The following is a 10,629-nucleotide window of genomic DNA, read 5'->3' on the forward strand; positions in this document are numbered from 1 at the left end:
GTGAATGCTGAACCAGCCCTGCACCCCAGGAATGAAGCTCACCTGGTCATGGTGGATAATCCTTGAGATGTGTTGTTGGATCCAATTTGCTAGAATCTTGTTGAGAATTTTTGCATCTATGTTCATCAAGGGATTGGCCTGTAATTCTCTTTCCTAATTGGGTCTTTGTCAGGTTGGGGTATCAGTATGATGTTAGCTTTATAAAATGAGTTGGGAGGAATTCCATCATTGTTCTCAATTGCTTGGAATACTTTGAGTAAGATTGGTATCAGCTTCTCCCTGTATGGCTCATAGAATTCAGCTGGGAAACCATTGGGTCTGGGGCTTTTTTTGGTGGGAAGATTTCTTATGACTGAGTCAATTTCCTGGATATTATTGGTCTGTTTAGAGTTTCATTTTCACCTTGTTTTAACCTTGGGAGGTTGTGTGATGTCAGAAAGTCCTCCATTTTATTTAGATTTTCTAGTTTATTTGCATACAGGTGTTCATAGTAATCTTTGATAATCTTTTGAAGTTCTTCAGTTGTGACTTTACCTTTTTTATTTCTAATTGCTTTTTGATATCTCTCTCTCTCTCTCTCTCTCTCTCTCTCTCTCTCTCTCTCTCTCTCTCTCTCTCTCTTTGGCCATCTGGTCAGGGGTCTGTCATCCTTATTTATCCTTTTAAATAACCAGCTTTTTGTCTTGTTGATCCTTTCTGTGATATTTTTGTCTTCTTTACCTTGTAAGTATGATTTTATCTTGGTGAACTGAATTCTTCTGCTGAAGTTAGGATTTAGATTATCTTGCCTTTGCAGCTCCCTTGGATGTGATATTAGGCTGTTTACTTGTGATCTTTCTGTTTCCTTGATGTATGAGTGCAGTGTTGTGAATTTTGCTCTCAACACTGCTTTCATGGCGCTCCAGAGATTCTGATAAGATGTGTCTTTGTTTTCCTTTGTTTCCAGGAATCTTTTTATTTCTGTCTTGATTTCTGTGTTGACCCAGAAGTCATTCAGCTGCATGTTGTTAGTGTATATGTCTTTGTGTATTTTGGAGGAATCTTGTTGGTAGCAATATTTATTTTTATTCCACTGTGATCTGAGAAGATGCATGGTATTATTTTGAACTTTTGAAATTTATTCATGTTGGATTTATGACCAAGGATGCGATCTGTCTTGGAGTATGTTCCATGTGTTGATGAGTAGAATGTATTCTCTGGAGATATTGGGTGGAGTGTTCTATAGATGTCTATAAATCCATTTGATAGAGCATCTAGTTAAGGTTTAGGATTTGCTTATTGGTTTTTTGCCTTGATCTATCTAAAGTGGTTAGTGGGGTATTTAGGTCTCTAACTATGATTGCATGAGAGTCAGTGTCCTCTATTAGTTTACTTAGTAGCTGTTTTATAAAACCTGGTGCCCCTGTGTTGTGTGCATAAATGTTTAAGATGAATATTTCTTGCCAGCAAATTGAGTCTCTCGTCATTATATAGTGTCCTTCCATGTCCTTTTTAACTTTTGATGCTTTGAAGTCTGCTTTGTCTGATATCAGAATAGCTACTCCTTCTTCCTTCTGTTTTCCATTTGCCTAAAAGACCATTTTCCAGCTCCCAACTTTGAGCCTGTTGGTGTCTTTTGCAGTGAGATGAGTTTCTTGGAGGCAGCAGATTGTTGAATCATGCATCTTTATCCAGTTTGCCCCTCTGTCTTTTGAATAGCACATTTAGACCATTCAGATTCAAATCGATTATTGAAATATGAGAGTTTAATCATGTTATAGGACTCTTAGGGGGTTGCTTTGTTTTCCTTTTACTTTAGTATTTATATATGTGTATGTATTTTCATTTTTGTGGGTGTGCTGTATGTTCTGTTGCTTGCCTGTACTTTTGTGATGGGTGTGACCATTCTTTTTTCCCCTGTGTTTAACATCTTCTTAAGGGTCTCCTGAAGGCTGGTCTGGAGATGGCGTATTCTCTTATGGATTGGATGTCTGGGAAGGATTTTAATTCTCTGTCACTGCTGAAGCTTAGTTTGACAGGCTGGGAATTGCTTATCTTTAAGAATAGTAAAGATTGGACTCTAGTCCCTTCTGGTTTGTAGTGTTTCTGCAGATAAGTCTGGACAAATTCTGATGTGTCCTCCCCAGTAGGTGGTCTGACTTTACTCTCTTGCTGCCTTTAGGGTTTTTATTTGAGGCTTACTGTGTGGAAGTGGATTGCGTGTCCTGGACACGGTCTTTCCATTTATACCTTGCAAGAATTGTGTGAATCTCTTGTATTTGAATGGTCACCTCTCTAGCAACATGTGGGAAGGTTTCTTAGATGACCTCATGGCATGCTTCTTCTGTGGTGTTCTCAGTTTCCCTTTCTGCTTGAGTGATTCCAGTCAGGCATAGATTTGGCTTCTCAACATAGCCCAATGTCTCTCAGAGGCTTTACTCCTTCTTTTTGAGATTTTTTCTGTTTTTGACAGACTGGGTTGATTCCATATTTTGGTCTTCAAGCTTGGAGATTCTTTCCTCTGCCTGTTGATGCTACTTCCTGTGCTTGTTACTGTGTTTTTAATGTCCAGGATGAAGTTCTTCATTTCCATTATTTCAGAATGGGCTTTCCTGAAATTGGCCAACTCCACTTTTACTTCTTATGTGACTTTGGTGAGTTTTGCTTCTAGTTTTTATTGGTTCTCTCTGTTCATTTTAGCCATCCAATTTCTGATTTCTGTTACTGTTATCTGGGGCAGGCTGTTCAGGGGGTTTCTGTTGTTTGTGCTCTGATAGCTGCTTTTTCGGGCCCTGTCTCTGTAGTGCTTTGTTGATTTTCCCTCATCTGTGGCAGTCCTCTCTTCCCTTTCTATAATTCCTTTTGGTTTTGTTGCTCTGAAGCTAGTCACAGACCCTCTGTTCTAGGGCGCTTTCTATCATCAGACAGAGGTCACTCAGTGGAGGGATGGGGGAGAGTCACTTCTGCCCCCTACTCCGCCCCGTGGCAGGTTTCTCAGCTGGAGTGGCCCCTGCTGCCAGCACTCTGTGGAGAGTGAGTGGGGGCATGGATCCCCCTCTGTCTGAAGTTTGTAGCCCGAAGCCTTCCCACCAAGAAAGCCTTTGGGGTCTTTTGTGTCACTCCCTTCCTGTTCAAGTCCACAGACTGCTCTTGAAAGAGGGCTTCTCTTGCCATGGGGAAGGGGGAGGGGATCCGTCCTGTAGGCACGCAGGACGTGAGAGTGATTCTTCCTGTTCTGGCTGGGAAGATGGGCTGGGCAGCAGCCAGGTTCACCCTGCAGGCGGGTTTTCCCTGCCTGGGAGCCAGCTGCTGGACTCCACTGGCGGAAACCTTGCTCACAGCTGCTGACCCAGCATGCTTTTTTGGTTTTTGTTTTCGTTCCACTTGGGGTCCGGTTGCCTGCTGCTGTGCCCTGACCAGGACCTCTCCTGTGGGGCTGACAACTCACCCATGGCTGGAAGGGGGTGAATGGACCCAAAGCATCTTAGGTACCTTCACCTACACTCCTTTACCAGGCAGAGCTTCAGTTCCCGTGTGAGCCTGGCGCATGGCAGAGGATGGAGCAACCAGGCTCCCACGTCTTTCATCATTTTCTGGTCTCTGTGTGTTCAAATAGACCTTTGCTGGGTGCAGGGTGCTTCACTTGTCCGAAAGTGTTCAGGACATCTCTGTCTGTTGGCATCATGGTCCCTCCTCTTCGCCTTGCTTCGCGAGAGTGGTGGTGCCAGGCCACTGCTTTCCACTGACCATCTTGGACCCCCCCCAGGACTGGCCTGAAATTCTTAAGTAATTCTGAGAAAAGAGAAATCAGTATGAATTAGATTAATCAGAAGTTTCATATATGAAATGGGCTTGTATAATAATAATGACAAGCAATATTTTGTGAAATTTTACTTCATGTTGGCATTGTCCTTAGCATTTTACATGCATTACTCAATTCAGTCACACAGAGAGTAAGTAACTTGCTCAAGTCACCAATCTAGGAAGAGGTGGAACCAGGATTCACACCCAAGGAGTCTGATTCTAGAACCCACTCCACAATTCTCTCATTCTTAAGAAAGAGAGGGATGAACGAATGGTATTAAGTCCCTGTTGTGAGTTTTTGGGAGAGTTATGTTTTTTTATATTTCTAAGATTGTGTATGAGATTTTAATAGTGTGCCATGACAATCATAAAACCTTAAGGTGAACTTGTTGCATATATGTAAGCTTTAAATGTTATGTACTGACTTTTAATTTTTTTCTCCTATGCCTATAGTTTTCACAGAAGTCAGTGAGAAATAATAATTTCTTTCTTTCTTTTTTTTTTGAGTTAGAGTCTCTCTCTGTCACCCAGGCTGGAGGGCAGTGGAATGCCTCTCGGCCACCACAGCCTCAACCTGCTGGGCTCTGGCCTTCCAAGTAGCCAGAACTACAGGTGTGTGCTACCACACCCAGCTAAGTTTTGATTTATTGTAGAGACGAGGTCTCACCAAGTTGCCCAGGCTGGTCTTGAACCCGCGGGCTAGGGCAATCCACTTGCCTCAGCCTCCCAAAGTGCTGAGATTACAGGCTGAACCACCAAGCCCACCCAGAAATTATAATTTCTTATCATCGCTGCTCTTATATTCTGTTTTTCAGGAGAGCTACCACATAAATCAAGATACGTTTAAGTTTACTTTTGTTCAAATCTGCAACATGTAAACTGTTGCAGTTATAACAGCATGAGTACATTTTGAGCATAAAAGAGAAATAAGCATATTTGGCACTTGATTTTACCGTACATTGTTGAGCATATCAGGGCTCTCATCTGCTCTCTTGTAATGAAGTTTCTAATGTTTTTATTTGGTAGCATCAGAGCCTCAGTGCCATTGTACAAGACATCGAAGAAAAACAAGAAAATTTATTAGAGTTTGAAATAAGAAACCCTGAAGATGCAGGTAAATATGGACTCATACTTAAGTATGATTATTTCAGACAGTCAAGGTCATTACTATCACTTCTTTGTAAGGTACATGTTTATTTCAAAACTCACAGTGGCTGAAGAAGTGTTTTTCTATTTTCATGGGAGGGGATTTAAAGCACCAGAAATTATAATTAAAAGTTAATGATGCAAACCAGTAGTTTGTGTAATTGTTGATAAAGATGCTTATAGTGTGTGTAATTTCAGAGACATTCCTAACTACATTCATAGATAAGCTACCACTGGTGATATGTTTCGGTGAAGCAATGACAAGGAGCACAAGCCAGGACCTAGAGATGCGATGGTTTTGCCCCTTTGGCTCCTCAGCTTCCTCCACCTATGCTAACCCTTAAAAACACATCAGAAGAAGAACGTGCAGTGGTGACACACGTAAAGCAAATCCACATACTTTTGAGAAGAGTACATGTATCAGGTGGACATCTTACCGCAAAAATATCTTCCTGTTTAAAAAACACTGTTGATTCAAAATAGCAGATTAGACTTTGATCCCTGACCTAATCATCTTCATTTGTCAAAACTTTAGTGAATATTTGTAGGCCATTAATGACTCACAGGCATATTTTCTTGAGTTATGATTTATAAGGTAGAAAGTTGCTCCTGATAAATTCACTGAATCTGAATTATAAAAGTAGTTAGCTAAAAGTAAAGTAATTTAAGATACTTCATCCATCTTTTGTATAGCAAGATGGAACTGTTTGTACATTTCTTATCCTAGCTTGTGTTTGTATAGCCTTTAAAAATTTTTTCTTCTTTTAAATTACACCCATTCTACCTTTTATCCTGGCCTAATATGTGGTACATGTTACGTTTTGAAGAAAATAACATAAAATAATTCATACCCCCAAGCAACTATGTACAGTTAGTATATTTTATTTACTACTTATAATATCTTAGGCATCTAAGATTGTTTTCCAAGTTGTTAATTTTTTTCATTGTGAAAGGCATATAGGTTCACTTCAAAAAACAATAAAGAGAAAAGAATGCTACCCCACCACAAAATTTTGTTGTATCTGTTTTGTTTTTAAGCCTATTTTATTGGGTCTAAGAACATAGTTATACAACTAAACCTCAATAAAACTGCTGTAAACGTAGTTTGATCATGTGAGGTTTTGCTATATTTGCATTATTTTTTTCTATATCCTTCATTTGTAGTGGTTACATGGTATTCTGTTCAAGAAATTTTCCATACTTTACTAAATTTTTTCCTTTTTCTTGAGCATTAGATTATTTCCAATTTTTTGCTGTTATGCTACAGCATGTATTATAGCTTTTTCTGATTTATGATTATCTTTTTAGGAAGAACTAACAGAGCTGGAATTATTGGGCCAAATTATATAAGCATTTTAAAGTCTATTGGTTGGCATTGATAAATTGTATCATACTGATTTTCACTTCCACCAACACACATTAGTGTTTCTTTTTGTATATGCTGCTAGTAGCATCAGTATTTTCATTTTTATAACTTTATTAATTTAGTAAGAAAAATGCGCTTCATGTTTTCATTTGCTTTGTTGATTATTAGTGGTTCTTTTTTCACTAGTTTTATTTCTTATTTTGTGAATTTACTATTCCTATTCTTTGTTTACTCATAAATTGGAGCCTACTTATATAATAAAATTATTGACCTCTTTTCCTCCGTAACTGTTACAAATACTTTTCAGTCACTTGACTGTCTTTTTACTGGTAACATATATAAGTTTGTGTTTAACTATAAGAATTTTCAAATTCTGTATCGTAAAAATATGTCAACCTTTTCTTTTTCTATTTTTTTAAATACATCTAAAATTAGAAACTTTTCTTTCTACTACCCCAGGTTTTGTAATTTAATTTTATTCTATTATAATCAATACATTGAATAATAATGATCCCTTTATTTTTGTCTCACTGCCCCTTGGGGAAAGAGAGGTAAGGTGATGGCATCGAAAGTTCTTGGATGGTAGCTACACTAACTCTGGTTGGCTCTGCCGCTCTCTGACAGATGTTTAAACTCAGTCTCTGGAGAGCAGTTTTCCAAGACTGTTCTAAAACTTCTACGTTCCCTATCAGTCTGGAGCTCATTTCCCTTTCCTTGGGCCCTCTCAGTTTTCTCCTCTTCTCTTCTCAGTTTCTATTGTTTTCTAGTGAGCCACCCTACATAGACTTTTTTTTTTTTTTTTTTTTTATGATGCAAGCCCTTGCATGGCAATCCAAATTTATTGAACTACGGACGCTAAGTTATACAAAATTGCACCACTTTAATTAAAACTTTAGTTTACATCTGGCCACCTCTGAGTCGTCATAACATGAGAATGGTCAGCTTCAATACTATGGCTCCCTGTTGGATAGACACACAATCTTTACACCCAAACGGTCATGCATACAGAGCAGCAAGACATTGCGAAATACAACAGCAAGAGTTACTGCAAGTCAGGCCTTGTGACCCGCCACACATGATCAAAATGACTTCCCACACTCACATCCACGGTACTTGTCCACCACTTAACATCTCCACCAGAACGTTACACGTGTGAAACGATCACTGACAGGCAAAGATATGCACCTGTGTACTTGGTATTGCAAGACACATACGCATGAGCAAGCAAGGGTTCACAGTGAGAATCTACCTCCGCGGAGGCCTGGAAATGATTTACAAAACTGCTGCACAGACTCTTTCCTCAGACGGAAGCCCGCGTAGGCAGGCTCGCGGGGCAGGCTTCGCCAGTCCCCAGGGCCTTTGCCCCTCCGACCCACAGTGAGGAGGACGGGGATTTCCCAGCCAGCTGCAGCTTTCTCTTTCCCTGCTGTGGAAGTGCCTCCCTCTTCAGGGTCTTGGCCTCCAGGTTCAGGGAGAAAGCTGACCCCAACCCATCGTCACTTCAGCCAAGTTCAGTGACGCTCTCTTAACAGCCCTGGGAGGAACTGCCCCATCGGGCTTGAGGTGAAGGAGAGGCACCCCTCCTTCCTCCCTCCTCACGCTTGCTGCTTAGTGTGGAGATTCCTGCTCAGCGCAGCAACTGCTCTCTAAAGAAAGCGCTTTTCAGACTCACCCCCCTCCACATTCAGACACTTTTTATGTCTTTGATCTGGCTGAGGGATACAAGGGAAATGAATTCCATTTGTATATTTCCTTAAAAATTTTTCGTGTAGAGGTTATGCGTTCACTTTGTTGTCAGATGTCTTTAGTGCCTCAACTGAACTGAGGCAGAAATTAGCCATTTTAAACTTCAATATATTTTCTCTAAACATTTAGCATATAATTTGTCTGAAATTTTTTTCTGTATATGATATAAGATAAAGAGAGAAGGGGATTTTTTTCCGTATTGCTACTCCATTGACTTAGCCTTGTTTGTTGACTGATTCCTCTCATCCTGGTTGTTTTGTAATGCCTCACTATCATGCTAAAGTCTTATGCATCTTAGGACAATTTCTAGTTTCTCCTTACCATACCATTGATTAATTTGATATCGACTCTTTAATAAAATATATAGTATCAAATTATACATAAGTATCTATATTCCTTCTTCTAGAAACCTGGAATATTTTCAGTTATGGTGATGTTATTTTTACATGTGCCTTAAAATTCAGTTAGGAAACTCCATTTGACAGGTCACATTGGTAATTTAAATATCTTTTAATAAACAGTGACAGGTTGGGCACAGTGGCTCACACCTATAATCCCAGCACTTTGGGAGGCCAAGGCAGGAAGACTGCTTGAGTCCTAGAGTTTAAGACCAGCCTACGCAACATAGTGAGATCTCATCTCTACTAAAAATTTAAAAATTAGCCGGGCATGATAGCATGCGCCTGGAGTTCCAGCTACTCAGGAGACTAAGTGGGAGGATCACCTGAACCCAGGAGGTCGAGGCTGCCGTGAGCCATGATTGTGCCACTGCACTTGAACCTGGGTGATAGACTAAGACCCCAGTTAAAAAAAACAGTATCAAGTCTGTTGAACAACTGTATATCTAAATTTTTAATGACCATACATATTTTCCCCCTTTGTGAGCATATGCACATATTGTGAAACAAATCCTTTGGCATAGTATTAAGGGAGATAGAAACTACTCTGGGGATACTGCCTCTGTGCTTATCAAATCACTTGTCTGATTTGCCGAAGGAAGTTCTGAAACAAATTCCAACTGTGAACTTTGTGTCATTTTCTACCACAGATTTGTTCAAGTTAATTATCTAGAAAAATGTGCACTGGTTCCAAAAATTAGAAAAAACCTTAAGAAACAAAGCCAAAAGTGAAACAAATAGCAAGTAGCTTAAAAGAAACAATATTTATTCATTGAACCCTTTCAGTTTTCTACTTGGGAATTTGGATTTGGACATAATCCAAATTTACGTGTAAATCCTGTGAATTTACGTAGAACAAAGGAAGAAAGTAGGAAAAACTTAAGTAATTATTGTAATAGCAAGTTTGTAAGATCCACAAGTGACCTTTAGGTATCATGTAGTACTGTCTATAAAAGACCAAGGACTGTTAGCATGATTCTAATTTTTTAGTGCATATCATATATAATCATATATAGTATAAATATTTAAAGCCATAAGTTAAATAAATACATAAAATACATTTTATACACACATCCCTAAAATATTGATAGCTACCTCCTTTGTAGAATAAAATAGAGGAGAAACAAGGTTAAGCGGGGGATATTCTTCCCATCTTTGAAAACGTTTATATTGTTTTTAAAATTTTATAATGTTCATATATTCCTTTTGTATTTTAAAAAGTAAATAATTTGAACAGGCAAAATATATCCTACTACCTTCATTTCAAAGATAAGAAAGTTGACCCTGGAGGTCATATGACCTATCCAGGATCACAAGACTTAGTCAGTGGGGCAGCAGGGTTAGTGCTCAGGATGACCTGCTCTTTCTTGGTACAGTGGAGTGTCCTTACTTATACATACAAGGGCATTTCCATTTAGTGATGTTATTAAATAAGCCTTGATTCAATTGTATTGGGGAAGAGAATAGGGAATGATGGCTTTTAAAAATTAACAGTAGGGCTAAGTCCTATATGATCAAATTTAACATTTGCTATCCCCCAATTGACTAACTTATTTTATTACCATGTTTCTAGAGCAATATATTGCAAAGATGTTAAGGATAAAAGAGGTTATGGATGGTGTGCTTGCCAAACAGAAAGCAGAAAGGGATGATCTGGCTAAAAAATACAGGTGAGTGAAAAAAATGGGAGTATGTTAGAGTTTCTAGAATTTATCAATTTTGAGCTGCAGTAGTTAGGTCTAGAATTTGTTAAGAATACAAACATTGGCCAGGCGCTGTGGCTCAAGCCTGTAATACCAGCACTTTGGGAGGCTGAGGTGAAGGGATTGCCAGAACCCATGGGTTCGAGAACAGCCTGGGCAACTCGGCGAGCCCTCATCTCTACAATAAATCAAAAAATTAGCTGGGCGTGGTACCATGTGCCTGTAGTTCCTGCTACTTGGAAGGTTGAAGCGGAAGGATCGCCTGAGCACAGCAGGTTGACACTGGGGTGGTTGTGAGCGTGCCACTGCACTCCAGCCTGGGTGAGGAGTGGGACTCCAACTCAAAAAAACAACAACAAAAAAATACAAACGTTGCTTAGGACCAAAAAATTACTTACGAGGTGTCTAATCTGTTACCTTCATGGGAAATTATACTTCTCAGAAAGATATTTTCTACTTTGTTACTTTATTTTTTTTTTTTTTTTTT

The 10,629-nt window shown here is 39.3% G+C and overlaps 1 protein-coding gene across 1 annotated transcript in view; it reads left to right on the plus strand.

Annotated features, from left to right (window-relative positions):
- Positions 1-10,629, plus strand: part of ANKRD31 (ankyrin repeat domain 31) — a 135,911-nt gene that overhangs the window by 90,971 nt on the left and 34,311 nt on the right. Inside the window, exons 18-19 of the mRNA XM_008071045.1 lie at positions 4,810-4,897; positions 10,013-10,109. Coding sequence (XP_008069236.1) covers positions 4,810-4,897; positions 10,013-10,109 — 185 coding nt within the window. The remainder of the gene's footprint in view (positions 1-4,809; positions 4,898-10,012; positions 10,110-10,629) is intronic.

Source organism: Carlito syrichta, unplaced genomic scaffold (assembly GCF_000164805.1).
Source record: "Carlito syrichta isolate Samal-C Ts95f unplaced genomic scaffold, Tarsius_syrichta-2.0.1 Scaffold314105, whole genome shotgun sequence".
NCBI classification, from domain to species: Eukaryota; Metazoa; Chordata; class Mammalia; order Primates; family Tarsiidae; genus Carlito; species Carlito syrichta.